Source organism: Pseudopodoces humilis, chromosome 6 (genome assembly GCF_049639895.1).
Source record: "Pseudopodoces humilis isolate 2021_Gansu_Grassland_sample_001 chromosome 6, ASM4963989v1, whole genome shotgun sequence".
Classification (NCBI taxonomy): Eukaryota; Metazoa; Chordata; class Aves; order Passeriformes; family Paridae; genus Pseudopodoces; species Pseudopodoces humilis.
Genome location: NC_142205.1, coordinates 17,247,489 through 17,263,502, shown reverse-complemented (window position 1 = coordinate 17,263,502; position 16,014 = coordinate 17,247,489). Strand labels below are relative to the sequence as shown.

The 16,014-nt window shown below is 38.6% G+C and overlaps 1 protein-coding gene across 1 annotated transcript in view; it reads left to right on the top strand.

The window, feature by feature from the left end:
• The first annotated feature begins 887 nt into the window (after window positions 1-887).
• The window catches only part of ADGRA3 (adhesion G protein-coupled receptor A3), a 55,279-nt gene continuing 40,152 nt past the window's right edge, over window positions 888-16,014 (top strand). Inside the window, exons 1-2 of the mRNA XM_005517801.2 lie at window positions 888-1,147; window positions 15,546-15,617. Coding sequence (XP_005517858.2) covers window positions 888-1,147; window positions 15,546-15,617 — 332 coding nt within the window. The remainder of the gene's footprint in view (window positions 1,148-15,545; window positions 15,618-16,014) is intronic.

Here is a 16,014-nt window from a genome sequence, read left to right as displayed (position 1 = left end):
TGTGCCTGGCTGTCCTGGCTGCAGAGAAATGTGAGAACATGACCTAATTCCACTCCAAAAAGTAGTTTCAAGTGTGCCATGAAAACACACTTTGTAGGTAGGTGGAGTTTTTGTGTGCATGTGTGGGTTTTTTTTATAGTTGCGATGAATGATTCTCAAACAACTTTTGGCTATCAAGTGGAAATAATTGGTTGCCTCATTTTAAGGGGACAATTTGAGGAAAAATGTTTTATAAGTATTATTTACTTGGCGTTATGAATTCTGAAGCCATTCAGCACCTAGGCAGGGGATTATCTTTCCTCCACGAAGCAAGAACAGCAACAGCCCCCATTGCAAGACTAAGGAACTGGAGCAGGAGCGCAGGAGCCCCTCATGGAAGCAGAGGAGAGGGAAACCAAAGCTCTTCATCGAGGAAGACAGGGCTTAGGGAGAGTCATAGGGCCCCACGGCCGTGCAGCCGTGGATAACACGCAGGCTCTGCCCATGAGGGAAGGGGCGGCACGGAGGCTCCCCCGGCCCGCCACTCCCGGCCGCGGCCCCCGCCCGGCGCCGCGCATGCGCGGGTGCACGGCCGCCACCGCGGCGCTTGCGCAGTGGGGCCGCGACCCGGCGGGCGCGCTCGGTGCCGCGGGTCCGGCCCCGGCGGGAGGCGGCGCTCCTGCCGCCGCGCTCGGGCCGACCCGCGCCACACAAAGGGCGGCCCCGCCCGCCACGGCTCCCGCCCGCCCGCAGCTCCCGCGGCACCGCATGGCGGCGGCACCGCCCCCGCGGGGCTAGGCCAGGGCGGACCGGTCCGGAGCCCCCTTCTTCCCTCCCTCGCTCCGGCCTCTCCCGCCCGGCCCGTCCGCCGTCGGGAGGAGCGGAGCAGGGTCCTGCCCGGCCCCGCCATGCTGCCCCCGGGCCGCCGCGCTCGCTGCCGCCCGCCCCGCCGCCGCCGCCCGGCGCGGCTCCTGCCCGCGCTGCTGCTGCTGGCGGTGCTAGGCGGCGGCGGTGCCGCGCTGCCTCCGGGCTGTAAGTACGACGGGCGTCCCAAGAGCGCCGGCAAAGCGGCGGCCGGCGGACCGGCGGAGGTGAAGGTAGTTTGTAGCAACCTGGAGCTCGCTCAGGTCCTGCCTCCGGAGGCGCTGCCCAACCGGACGGTCACCTTGTGAGTACCGTCCCCGCGTGGGGGGTGGGCAGCCTCGGTGCGACGTGGACAGGGTGGAGGGGGAGCGGGAGCGCCAGCCTGAGGTAAAGTAGGGTGAGGTGGGGGGGAAGTGGAGAGTGTAGGTGACTCCCCTCTGCTACTGGAGAAAGTCCGGGGATGTACTTTTCATGTTTTCCGGTAGTTTCCCGGGATGGTCATTTTCGAAGGGGGCGAAGTGTCCCGTAACTCACGGTGGGGAGGCATCGTCCCGTGGAGCTGCCCCCGCGCCTCCGCTCAGCCCATGGAGCAGCATCCCCAACTCTCCTTCCATCCCTCAGTAGGCGGGCTGTTTTTGTGCCGAGGCAATCCCTGCTTACCCATTTGAATAACAAGTTTCAAACAGGATATGCAACTTAATCCAAAGTAAAAATATACCGTCACTTACTTAGACATAAGTGTGTAAAGAGACCGTTTCCTTCCTGAGACATTACCGGATCACTCTAGCAAAGAAGTCCATAGAATGGTTTGGATTGGAGATCTCAAGATTAGCTGGTCGAGTCCCTCTGGCATGGGCAAGACTGCTCAGCACTGGATCTCATCAGTGGATGTGATGTTCAAAAGTGGAACCCTTGCCCTTTCTTTAGAGAGTCTTATTGTGCCTGTACTACCATGGAGGGCTCAAGTGCAACCAAGTAGTGTGCAAGAAAGTCAATGAAAAGGAACTGAAATATGGGGTCAAGTTTAAGATATTTATCTACTTGACTGGAAATAGCAGGTTTGGAAGATCTATACCAACATTTAAAAATACAGAATGTGATGTCATGAGAACAACAATCTGCTGCTTTTGTAAACGTTGACAGCACTGAAACACCAAGGAAGGGTGTTCTTCCAGAAGTCTTAGTGAGGTGTGAACAGCAGATGCATGGACCTGGACCCATGAGAAAAGGAAAGAAAAAAATGGGAGCTGACTAAGAATACAGTAGTTGTTTCTGCTTGGAAGTCTGCAAGGGTTCAGACAGTATTTCTAAATTACTTGTGAGAAATTATTATAGATGTTCCTGTGGAGTTTCTGGAGTAGAAAACAAGGCAAAAAGTAGAAGTGACGGTAGTTAGATCAACGAATTTCTTCTAGTCTTTGTTAGCCTCAAATGCTTTGCAGTGATTAAATGTTAGGAGTATGGTATTATCCATACCATTTTTGATATCAGTAGATGTTAATATGGTTGATATGCTGAAGTTCGCTGTGAGGTTGTATTGGTTCAAAAAACTTGAATCACAGCTGCGATTGCTGTGAAAGACAACCAGATACCAAACACAGCAGCCTTGCTGTGAGTGGATCTTTGCAGTGACAGAAGAATTTGGAAGAATGGTTCATCTTTCATCTTGATTTTCATACTCCTTCAATATCTAGAGCGTATCAACATACCCTAATTAGTAGCTTTCGACTGACCACTCTGTGAACAACTTCTAACAACTTCCGAAACATTTATTTTTCTGATTTGAACTTCTTAGTAGACATAGCAAGAAACTATGTTATTTTTTTCCTTGTTATTTGTAGGAAATATCATAACTGTATTGATACAATTTATTTAAAATTTTGCTTCAATATAAGGCAAGGATTATTAAACCAATGACCTCCTTTTTCCAAGACAGTGGACCCTAACTGTTCTGTTCAGGTTCAGAATCTTGGGTGTTTTTTGACTCTTGAGCATGGCTTTCTATTCTCTCAGAGGTTTCGTTGTGTTGGTTTTTTTTTTTTAAATTATTATTACCAAATCCACACTAACATAGAAAGTGTTGGTCATCTGTGGGGTTTGTTGCCACATGCCACTTGACTACCCTGTTGATTAGTAGTGCTGGGGTTATTTGTTACCTAATCTTTTGCCAAAAATGATGTTTTTTTCCCCCAAGTTGATACTTAAAATTGCAGCACTTAGTGATTAGTTGTCTGATTAGAGTCTAACGGCCCTGAATTATCTTGAATCTGGATTCTTGTGGGACTCGTCTGTTAAGATAAGTACTACTTCTCTTAGATCTTTTTGGATTATTGGATCACTGCAGAGATATGTAGCTGAAAATAGATCACTGTTGTGTATATCAGCCACATTTTAATTCAGTTAATTTTCTTTTATGTTGACTATTTTGAAAAAGCCAGTTTTAAATATAGTTTTATATAACTTTTTGGTTTTTAAATGAGTTAGGAATGATGCAAATGAAGCTCTTAGATTTTCAGCAGATTAGCTGCTGTGCCTTTAGTATTTTCCATTTCTTTTTTCCCAGTGAAATACTTTTGAGGACAATAGCCTCTAAAAAGTGAGAAAATAATAAAAATAGTGGAAATTAGGATAAGCAAGTAGCATCCGAGGATGCTGGCCAGGTTCCTTCATTCTTGCACGCCAATGTATTTAGTGGTTAATGATGATACAACTTGGGCAAGGTCACTTAATTTATGAAATGCCTTGGGCTGTGTTCGCCACAGAACATGTTATTGTCCCAGTAATTTAGGTCAGTATGATGAGAATCTTCAGTTACAATTAAAAAAAAATTCCTAATTTAATTTCAACTGATTAAGTAAATTTGTTTCATGACTGAGGAAGAGAAGCAGACATTGCTGTTTCATGACTGAGGAAGAAAAACAGACAAGGGAAGAGGAGTATTAAAGTATGCAAATGTGTTTGTGGGAGAGTAAGCCATGTGTAGGATTTCTGGCACCACTGTAAATTGGTTTTCCTTTACGATCCAGGTAGAATTAGCTGTTGCTTTATTGGAAGCTTAGGTCAAATTCCAGGGTGAATTCAAGTCCATTTATAACTAAGGAAGGGACGTTTTTCCTAGCATCATATAGTAACAACTGATTTGGATGCAAATGAAGGGTGTATCTACACAAAAACCATCCATGGCTATGTCCTTTGTAGCTTAAGCAGACAGATGAGACGCTTTTGGTTTGAAGATACCAAAACAGGGTTAATGTAACTGTGGTTTGTCTGCCATGCTCTTTATTTCAGTAGATATTGAAGCCATTGAGATGCTGCACATTTAAGTGAGGAATGCACTATACTCCTGTAATAGAAACCTGAGATAAAATGCCTGTTGCTCTTGTGTTTTCTTTGTGCAAACTCAAGTGATGATGGTGGATACTTGTTTGAACTTGTTGGCTATTAGCCATTACTTCGATTTTTGGAAGAGAATGTGTAAGTCCACTGAAGACAAGCCCATGAAGCTTATTTGTTGAGAGTATTATTTACCTCTTACATGTGTTATTAGAACAGCAATCTAAATAAAAAAAGGAAAAGCATATGTACTCAGTAAAGAATAGCATTTCTGGATCAGGAGGCTTACTGCTCTGCAAACAGCTTTGCTTAAGCACATATCCTCATAGGAGCATAGGAGTATCAGTGTTTGCACTTAAAAAAGTGTTAGGATTTACAAGCCAGAGCATTTGCCTGGGTTAATGTTCAGAGCTTTTCAAAGATACTTTTAACTGGATTGCATTTAGGAAATATCTTAAAATGTTGCAGTTTTCCTCCAGCTCCTAAATGAAATCCATTAAGAAGCTCATATGCATACTTACTTGAACTTAAAAATATCTGTGCAATTTTTCCATTTATGACACAAATTTAATTTTCAAAAGTTTCAAAGCAAAATGTCAGTGATATTGCTAGAAGCCACTTGTATTACAGTGTGTGATTACATTGTAATTACCTGAGTTGTGTAATGTCAATGTCCTGTGTGGAAGTTTGCCTCTTTTAAAGTACATTTCTATTTACTTGATGGTACTCTTGATAGCTATTGGTTTAGGGTTTTTTTGGTTATGTTGTTTGTTTGTTTTTTTTGGAATAGTCAATTTTAGACTGTGAAAGTGCTCAGTACTAATAATTTGGGCAGCAATAACATTTTTGAAGTTACAAGGTGCTAATAATCCCAATTAGAATTTAAAATTTTCTTTGACCAGTGGATACACAGGCTATGCAAAATGCATCTTATGAACACAAGGCAGTACACAGATGATACCTGAGAACTGTAGCCACAATGTAGTAATTTGCAAGTACATGTACATGCCTTTTTGTCAGTCACATCTGACTCCTAAAAATCATTAGTGTGTTGTTTACTGATAGGATTGTGTTCTATACTTCTATCAGATTTTGTGTGTCTTTTACCTTTATGAGAAGATAACCAATTTTGTGCTTTTCTGTATGTACTTTTCCAACATGGATTCATTTCTGTGAGCTTGTTACAGGATCTGGATAGAATGTAGCATGTATACGTAATATATTATTATGTACACTTTTGTATATATATATATGTATAAATATATATATAGTATATATTTGTATATATTTGAATATTGCAAGAAAATTGACGTCACAATACAGTGTTTTTTTTTCTAAAAAGAACAGTGTTTTCTTCTAAACTGCAGTATTTAGTTCTATCTGAAAAATTATTCAGCTTTGGAAGACATCATGTTCCATGGTTTATATGTGTCCACTGAGACACACTGTTGAGATTGAATAGTGTTTTCCTATTTCATGAAGTGCTGCAGTAATGATTTTAACATACATGGTAGTTTTTTAACTGGCAATAGTCTTAATGCAATCTTGTACTCAATTATTGTATTGATTCATACGTCTTTTTAATTAAAAAAACCCCACTTTTCTGTATTAGCATTTTTAAATTCTTGTATGTGCCTGTCACAATGAGATTATTGTTCTTTTGATTAAATAGATGAGATAATTAGAAATATGGTTTCTGTACCATAGATACAACTGTAGCAGTTGTTACAAGCCTGGGGTTCAGGTTTTCATCAGAGCTATGTATTGTTTATTGTTGAGTTGAAAATAAGGAAGAAAGACATAGCTATGTGCTGCAAAATTCTGGAGAGCAAATTTAAGTTTTTTGTAGTGGGACTTTTTTTTTTAATTCCAAGAGCTATCATATTAATGTAAAATAGCCCAATACCTTTGTTCCTAAGAAGATACCCATATAAGCAATGCTCTTCATGTGTTCATTAGCCCTTCAAGTACTCCTAAAGTGACTATTAAATGTTGAATGTGTTATACTGTTTCTACCCTCAGGAAGACAGATTTTAATCTTCACAATTAATACTTTTTTATTTTATTGTTGTGTTTTATTGATCAGTAGTATTCCTGGGTTTGCTTCAGAATAGCAAAATACTAAAATTTTTATTTTTAATGCCAAGAGTAAAGGAATTGAACTAGAATTTGTGCTGCAGTGATGAAGAATGAATAACTTCTTATGTCTCATTGCGTGCAGTTTGCTCATGTTTCAGAGGTTATTTTTGTAATTTAAAACAACTATGGAGCTGCAAGTTTAAATTTTTCAGAATTTAATGGTTCCCATATGTACTTTACATGGGCCAGATATGTTGCAGGTTCATGGATTTGTAATTACTGCCATATACAGTCTATCTTCACCATTACAGTCTATAATTTTTTAATCTATTCAGTTTAAATGCATTTTTTATACTACTAGTTAATCCATGAAGATTAAAAACAGTTGAGCATTTCTTTTCATCAGTGTTTATAAACTGTTTAAGAATGTCACATAAAGTATGTTTCTGTGAGTTTTGCTTTTTGTAGTGAGATAATGAGTTTTAAATTTATTTTTAAAAATTATATAACCTATTAAAGAACTATGTTTCTAGTCTATACATAGTAAACAGCTGAGAATTTTATTTTCCCCTTATATTCACTGTTTGGGTGTTTAGCAGTGAAAACTGCAGTATCTTGTGGCTCTAGAGTACTGGAGAGTGTATCCATATTAATTACTGTTTATGTGGCTCCCTGTGCTGTGGCCTTTCCTTGTGCACTGCCACTGGGCATGTCCAGTGGTGCAGTCCAGGGCTGTCCTACCCATCTCCAGGCTGCCCTGGAGCGAGTCAGATGGCAATGCAGTGCAGTGCTTTTAGCTCCTCAGGGAGCAGACCACCTGCTTTGGTTGTGTGTGCGATCCAAGCTTGTCAGCCGGTTTTGGCTGGGCTGCAGAGTTGTCGCTTCTGGAGCAGGAACTTGACCTTTTCGGTAAGATAAACAGAGAGCTTTTGGCGGTGGGGGGGAACACAAACATAATGAATGCAGACTGATTAAAGATGTAAAGATGTTTAAGAAATAGGCATCTTAATTCCACAGTTCTGTTCACACTGGACAGTGAGTTCTAGGATTCATCCAGACTCCAGGTGACTGAGGGCTATGCTCTCTTCAGGTGTTTTGTCTAAGAGTACAGTCTGTGCCCTCTGCTACTTCACTTGAATATAAGGAAAGGTGCTTTGAGGTGGGAGGAGGGAAGTTACAGTCTAGTACAGAGTCAGTAAACGCAGGAAGATTGGATTAAGAGGCAGAAGCTGTTGCTGGGAATTGGGATGGAAATGTGGGTTTCTTTGAATAGATATGTTAGTTATGGAGGTGGGAAACCAGAAGGCTTAAGAGGGAATGAAGGCAGAGCAAATAAGGTACTGTAGGCTGAGTGTTATCTGGCTTGATGTGATATCAGCAAGATTCTTGGAAATTTGGCAACTACCCCCAGAATCACTAAAGGCAGGATTAACGTCTCTATGCAAGTAAGAAAAGATGGGTCGTATAAGGAATGGTGGCGGTAAAACAGTCTAGGAAGGTTCTTCTGGTGGTGTCCACATGATGTGCTGTTTTCCATCTGAACTGTTCCTGTCAGATGCAGGAACTCCTTATTAGCTCCTCCATGTTGTTTTACTTTGAAACTTAGTATCAGACAGAGTTTTTGCAAGTTATGCTTAGGTTTCTTAAAAGTGTCAGACATTCCAAACAAGTATTCCAATACTCGAATTGTTGTTTTAGGATAACAGCCTCTGGTGTTAACAGGAATTTAAAGCAATTCTCAAATCTATGTGCTTTGTGGGCTCACTGATGTTTCTATGGGTTGTGGTGACCTGACTTATGGCTGTGTGCTGGAGCTCCCCTTCATCCCTCTCTTCCTGTTTCTCACGCAGGGATTATGAGATGCAAGGACTGAGGAGAGAAGATTTCACCCTCTGAGTGGGGAATGTTGCATCAGCATCCAGCTGTTGGTAAAACTGTAGCCTAAACTGGAGCTGGTGTGTTTATACCTTCACCTCCCAGTCTATCGCTGTGTGGATGTTTGTGGGTTTTTTCCCTCCCCTCCCTGGCTGCAGTACTAGCATTTGTCTGACTCCATGCCTAGTCAGTTCTGGGAGCTAAACTATCCAAAAACTGTTTACTTCTGTAGGATTAGGATATAAATTTTTGTAAATGTATCTTTGTGTGCCAACAGCTGACAGGAAATGCTTTTTAACATGTCTAGACAGAGCACTTTCTAGAGAGCAGCTACACCTGATAGGAAATGTGAATACGTGTGAGACTGGGTGTGATAGTCTGTGCTCTAATTAGTACTACTGTGATACGACACAGAGAATTTATTAATTTATTTGCCATAGCAGCTAAAGTTAGGAGTGGCTGGTAAGGCATCCGAGTGCGGTGGTTTGTGTGAAGCAAGTTACTTTCTTGCATGCATGTTTTTTCAGGTCAGCTTGCACTGAAGTGCAAATCAGTGGGAATCCTAAAAAGTATACAGCTGGTGGCTAAGTGGGAAAATCAGGAGGGAGCAGAAAATAGTAAAAAAGACAGTTTTTACAGGAAAAGTTGATCATGATATCTTAAAATAATGCAGGTGCTACAGATGTAACTGGGGGGGAGAGAACTTGGAGGAAGCTTCCTAGAATGGTCCTAGAAGGGGTTAGACTTCCAGTGCTTTTTATTTGCTTTAGAAATGGCAACACAGAGTTAGTGTTGGAAGAAATCAGGTCTAGCTATGTCCCCTGAATTTTATCTTTGGTAGGCTTTTGAACCTGGGATAAGAATAAGAAAGAAAGAAAAGTTTGGTTGGTAATTTTGTAAATTCACAAGAATTTCTTTTGAAATTAGTGTGATTTTCAACAACACTGCTTTTCATTCTTGCATTCTATTTTGTCCTCAGTTCTGTTATTTTCTAAGGTGATTTTTATTTAGTATTTTTACATAGAAAACTTGCTGTGTTGCTCCAGTGATTGGCACTGTATTTCACTAGAAATAATTTCTGTCTTTAAGAGCAGTTTGTTTTTAATGAAAAGCAATAAATAAAGCATGTTGCCACGTACTGAATATCAAGAAAAATATTCTTTAATGGCACTGCATAGTGAGCATCGCTGCTTGAATGATCATGGGATTGTATAGGAAAAATAAAGATTCCTCATTAGATTATATAAATTTAGCACATTATAAGTTAAAAATGGAGCAGTATAAATAGACACAGTTTTAATGCTGTAATTTCATTACTTCTGAGAGGTTTAGTTTACAATTTTAATATTGTTTAATATGCATAAAAATGAAATATCGCAGGAAATCTTTTATCTGTTGCAAACTCGTATTTTGCAAATGTTTCATTGCTAAGCTTCCTTAATTATAATTTTTTTGTTGAATTGGAAAATACTTTCTCCTTTTGTTAGAGTTTTGGAAGGATTCATAGTTCTTTTTCTGTATAAAGCTTATGGAGTACTTTCATTTCAGAGTTACTTTTAAGCAAGTACTGCTTGTGTAGACCTTTCAGTCTAGGTTTCTAGGTTTCTTGCCCTTTGGCAAGTAACTCGCTAGAAGGCAAAATACTGTTGAAAAATACTGGGTTTATATCCTTGTTAAATCACAGTTTCTACAAAATAAACTTCGAGAAATGTATTTCTTATTCCATGTTCACGACTTTCAGCAGAAAGCATTTTTCTTGGTTGTTTGCAGATGGTTATTTTAAGCTGACTTATGCTGGTGACCACTTTCCCAGTTCTTAGAGTGTGCAGTCACCATGAATTGCTCTGATTTATTGTATATTTCCTGGCACTCCCTTTGAGTCTTTTAAAATGTGTTTTGTGGAAGTTACTTCAGCGTTCAGCCAACAGTTACACTGGTGCACAGGCTTCATACTGGCTTCTTGGTGGCCATTTTGACTATCCAATAATAGTGTTAATGGATATGTATGTTTTTCAATAATACCCTCTGGATTAGGATTCATTTGTGATGTTAGGAGATGCATTCTGAATTACTGTCTAGTTGAATGCTGTCTTAGTGATAGTTGTTTTATAGCTGACAAGCCAGAATTGTTTCACAGAACAAAACTTTTTCTACATAGTGCTTATTATTCTAATGGCAAAAATGAATCCAGCCATGATTTTTTTCCCCCTCTTTTATGAGAAAGAAAAGTTAATACATTATCTGTTGCTAAGATTTCTCATAGTACAAAGGACAGACTTTGGGTTTGACTGCATTTATGTTTTGCATGCTGGGAATCTACTGCTAAAGGTCTCGCCATTAAGCTGAGAGTCATAGCTGAGTTTATTCGCAGTTTTGCCAAAGTCATCTGCCAGTTTATGGAGCAAAATGGAAAATGGGCTTTCTGATCCAAGGTATATTTAACAAAGAAACATTTCAGCAATGTTCTTGGAATAGGGGAAAGCTGGGGAGAGTTGGGGGGGTTTGAGGGGGTTGGTACATTTCTTTTCTTGAAGTACATTGTTTCAGATCATCTCTTGGTCTCTCTACAGCTATTCTGCTCAGAGGAAGAGGGAAATGCTTTCTTATAAGGTGACGTGAGATGTCCATAATTCTTTCTAGAACCTACTTTTCAGCTGCTTGTTCTTCCAGGATTTTTTTGTGTTAATTTCCATGGCCATATTTTTTAATGCAGGAAGTATCATTGCCTGTGTTAGTTCCAGTTTCATTTTCTGGTAAATAAGTATTGGACATGCAAAATGCTTTTGTTCCAATCAGGCGTTGATTATTTAAAGAAGAGAAAATAAAAATCTCACATGGAGCTCATAGGAAGTAGAAGAGCAACGGTATTATTGGGCTGTGGAAACCCCTTCATGAAATCTTCAGTGACATCATTTATGTTTCAAAGTCATTTGTTAGAGTAGAATAAGATGGGGATAAGTGCAGCTTTCATCTCAATGGTAGCTCTACAGTTTTGTCTTTAAGCTCCTTAATAATGGCAAAGTTAGCATATTTTCAGAATTACTTGCCTCTTTGGAAAAATTATGGTCTTAAGCTAGTAACTTAAAATTATTATTGATCACAAATAATATCCTCTGCCTAAGTGGTACATAATAGTCCATCATTTCATTGTACATTAATGCACAGAAACTGTGAAAGTGACAATAAAACATCTACTTCGAGGTGAATGCTTTATTATGTTTTTTCTTCTTGTGCCACATCTCTTAATACTTCAAATAATGTATGGACTATATATTAATAGCAAGTTTTAAACTGCATTTTTTTAAGATTACACAACATTTTTGGGTGATGAAGTGTTTTAGGTTATATGGAGTGTTGTAAAATCTATCATTTATTGTATTAAACCTTTATGGTTGAGCAACTAACAGGCTCTGCAGAGAAAATACTAAATCAGTCTGACTGTAATTTGTAAATCACACTCAAGAGAGAAATTTACCTTGTACCCAGATATTCAAAGGGCTCTACGTTAGGCCTGTTACTTTATAGGCAATGTCAGAAACTTTTTTTTTCTTACAGAACTGTTATTTTTATTTAGTTTAAATTTAGTTCAGTCAGTTGTAGCTACTTTTGAAGTGTTTCCAGCTCCATTTTGAATAACTTTTTTTTGGAAAAAATACAGGTATATCAATAAATCTTAAGATAAAGTAAATTGTAACTAAGATACAATTAGATCCTGCTACCAAGGATTGTAATTTGCTTGCTTGTGTTGACTTAGGTCAACGTTTGCTTGTGAACATCATGGGGGTTTTTTCCATAATTTCTGCAGAAGTCTGGAATTGGTAGGAATTTTTTTTTTGTTGCTTTTGCACCTTATGTTCAGTTTGCATTAACTATTAATGATTTTTTATAAGCTCCTTCGTTTACTTCCATATATATTATTACTATTTTTTTTCATGCATACATTTCTGAAATGTATGGGAGGATGTTGAAGTAAAGAGGTGCTTTATTTGGTTTACTGAATGTATCCAGTACCTACCATTTTTGCAAATAATACTATTTAGGTTGAAACATTTTTCTCTTTGAATAGAAGGGGAAGTGGTTTCAAAGACTTTAGGATGTGTAACTTTAAAGCTTCAGGTTAATTTTTACAATTTTTATGGGCATTCCAATTTGTAGATGATGCTTTTTATTATTGCCACCAAACTTGCACTCTTGCAAATGTGTATACTGGTTTTGTGTTAAATGTTGTGTCATTCTTGATGGAAAGATTAATTGTAGTACATGTACATTTTTTAAGAGTACTTGGGATTCCTTGGTTTCTACATATGTTTTTAAAAAACAGCACTGTTTCATTTGTTTGTCTAGGTTATCACAGCTGCAGCCAAGGGAAAATTTTCCTTATTTTCTTCCCGTGAGACAGCTTAATGTATTGGACTAGAGAACTATATTTTCACAAGAGCAAATGCTCTTAGCTGAACTCAAGTAGATGTTACAGGCATTATAGCAATACAGTAGCAATTTCTCAGCATACTTTTAAGTATTTTTCTCCTTCTTCTTTTCCACCATTCCTGTGATCAGTCTTCACCTGGTATTATCTGACTGTGTAGGATACTAGGTTGATCACACTTGTGTGGTTGACTTAGAAATAAAGTCAACCAGATCTACCTGGGAGATGCCCTGGGCAAATGTGTAGTTTAACTTTTGCAGCTTGTGGAGCAGTGGGCACCAGTGATGACTTGAAATGAGCTGCAGAAATACATTGTATGATTGGAAAATGAGAAGAAGGAATGGAATCTCCTCAGTTTAGCATCAGAACTTTCTACCTTTGTTGAATGATTTAAAGTTAACTTCAATAATTTTCAAACCTTCCTACCATCAGGTTGGAAATGAAAGGATTTTCAAACATTTTGTTCAGCTGTCTTTGTGTATGTGAAATGAGAGAGATTGAGTCAGAGACAGAACTTTTAGGTAAAAAATGCCTGCTCTGTATTTGTCTAAACTACAGAGACTTGAGGTATTCTTTGAGAAACCTGGAGAAGAAAACTACATAGTGTAATATACGGTTGTGTCAAAATGATACTGTTTTCATAGATTGCTATATCTGTATTTTAGTTTTATCTTATTCACTGTGTGTTTTGAAGTATTAATTCTTGTCATAACATAGTAAATATTATGCACTGGAGGAAAGAGGAGGATATGTGTGTGTGTGTTTGTGTTTGGTTTATGGCTGTTGTAAAGGACATCTGAAAGATGTAGTGGACTAGAAAAAAATCTCATAGTCGCAGAAGTAGTTATCCAGCCTGAAGATGTAATTGGTGTAAGTGAAGAAGTGTGGGGACATATTGGAAATGAAGGATGCATTTGATAGAGGATCTGTCTGAAATTGAAGTGACTATAGCTGAAGTTGTGGAACAATCTGACAGAGTGAATAAATTTCAAGGCTAAGATGGTGTGACTAAAGAGCTTTTAGAAAAACTTGCGGATGAAATTTCTGAAATCTTGCTTATAATGAACATGATTCTTGGGGACTGGAGGATAGCAAATGCTCATTTTTATAAGTGCAGCACCATCTGCATGGTTCCAAGTCTGATGTTTGTGTTGAAAAATCAGTAGAATTTATAATAAATATAGTGGATACCTTGATAAAGGTACCGTGGAAAATTTACATCTTCTGTAATGAGAAGCTCTTCCCCACAGTCGTTTGGAGTTCTTCAGAATCAGCAAAATATTTACAAGGTTGGTCCAGGTGTTTAAATGAAACATGCTTTTCTAAAAGGTGTGTCTGTCCCTTGCCAAAGGCATTTGATGAAAAAAGTATGTCAGCCTTAAATGGAAGATCATCAGATCAGCAGCTGACTTGCTAAAGGATAAGAAGCGGGTGTGGAAGTAAATCCTTCTCGGTGGAGTGGAGTCATAGAGACCTGTAATGCGCAACTTATTTCCTAATGACCTGTAAAACAGCATGAGTAAGGGGTTGACATTGTTGAGTGAGTGGATTGATGTAATAAGGATAAGGATAAAGTGAAAAAATTTGGAAGAAGTTTGTAAAAGTAATTGGGCAATAAAATGGCAGCAGCAGCATTGTAAAAAAAAAAAAAAAAAAAAGAGTAAAAAAATGAGCAGTGTACTGGGGACAAAACAGCTTCTGTCTTATATAAGATGATGAGCACTGAGCTGACCAGAAATCTTAGATTCTTACAACAGTTGATCAGGGCAGATTATATGATAGGAATTGCTAGGGAAATTGTGGGAAACAGAACATCATTGTTCCAGTATGTAGACTTCTGACTTGCCTGTGTGTATTTCAGTTCTGGTGGTCTTACCTCACAATTTGTTTAGTGTAATAAAGCTAGAAAGAACTCAGAAATTATTAAGGTGGCACAAATGGCTTTTGTGTAAAGAATAATTTAGTAAAACAAGGATTTTTCATATGAAAAGAGACATTAGGTACAAAACATGACAGTTTTGTACGTAATTGCACATTGTAAAAAGATGGTAAGTGATTGATTACTGCGTGTTTCACTGTTTAGAAGTGGGGAACATTAAATAAAGCTGGCAGGAGGTGTTTTCAAATCAGGTGAAATGAAGCATTTTTTATGGAATGGAGTGTTATACTGTGAACCCTTGCAAAAAGGAGAGTATTGCAGATGCCAGAATTCAAAAGGAAAATACATTTTCTTTTCTTTTCTTTTTAGTCCAACAGAGAACTATGTGGTTATATAGAAAGCAGGTCCTTCTAAGTAAGCAAATATCAGCTCTACGTAGAATTTCCTACCTTGAGAATAATTGGCATCTGCTGTGATCTGTGCAGATGGCTGTGATTAGAGGATAGGGTGCTTGGCAAGATAGGCCTGATCCAGTTATTTCAGTAGAAGAAGGAATTCGTGGTTTTGCTGTCCTTTAAGAGAAGGGAGGATAGATGAGTGCTTGCTCAGCATATTTGCAAATGTTTTAAAAGGATTGCATTGAGGAATAGGATGAATGTGTGGAGGATGGCTGGGAGAAGTAGTACAGTCTGGGAGAAGTGTGTGTGGCTAAAAAGAAGAGCACAGGAAATGGGAAGCAGGCAAGACACTGCTTGGTTTGGCAAACCAAAGTGGGTACAGAAGAATGTTTAATGTACTAACTGGTTCTTTAATACTTCATTTCTACTACACCACTTCTGGGGTCTTATTAGGGTAGTCCTAGATGGGTGTACTTCCTTTCAGATGTCATATATGTAAGCTTCCATAGTACTTAAAACAGATGACATACAAAACCTTCTTTTTCTCCTTCATAATAGTTAAGTAGTGCTGCTGCATACACCTCAAGACATTGAGCTAGGCATTGTAGTTTGATACACAGGCTGTTAAAAAGAGTTACAAAAGAAGTGTAAGCTGCAGCAAAATATTTTGTTACCAACCTTATATGTTGTTCTTGATTGGTTTTGTTTACAGGATTTTGAGTAACAATAAAATAACAGAGTTGAAGAATGGTTCCTTCTCTGGATTACACCTTCTAGAAAGATTGTAAGTACTTCTTGAAAATCTATTTTCATTTTAAAAACTAAGTGATACACTGTTTCATTAATAATTCTGAGTACAGAATATCTTAAATAAGGGATCTGTTCTTTATTTCTATGTATTTTTTTGGGATTGAAGAGTTAACGTAGCTACGTGTTCTCTTAATATGAATGAATGAATTATTCAATGGCATGTAACAACAAATAAGGAATAATCTCACCTGCAGGTGAGAGGGCAGTTTCAGTGGAAAGTTTACTAGAATGCTATGATGGCTGAATTTACTTTCTTGGTTGTTTCATTATGCAGACACTGTTGTAAAGAAAATTACTTCTTTAATTTCTTAAGTGTCAAACCATTTGTTGAACAGTTGCAAGTATATTTGCAGGAGAAGTAGATATATTAG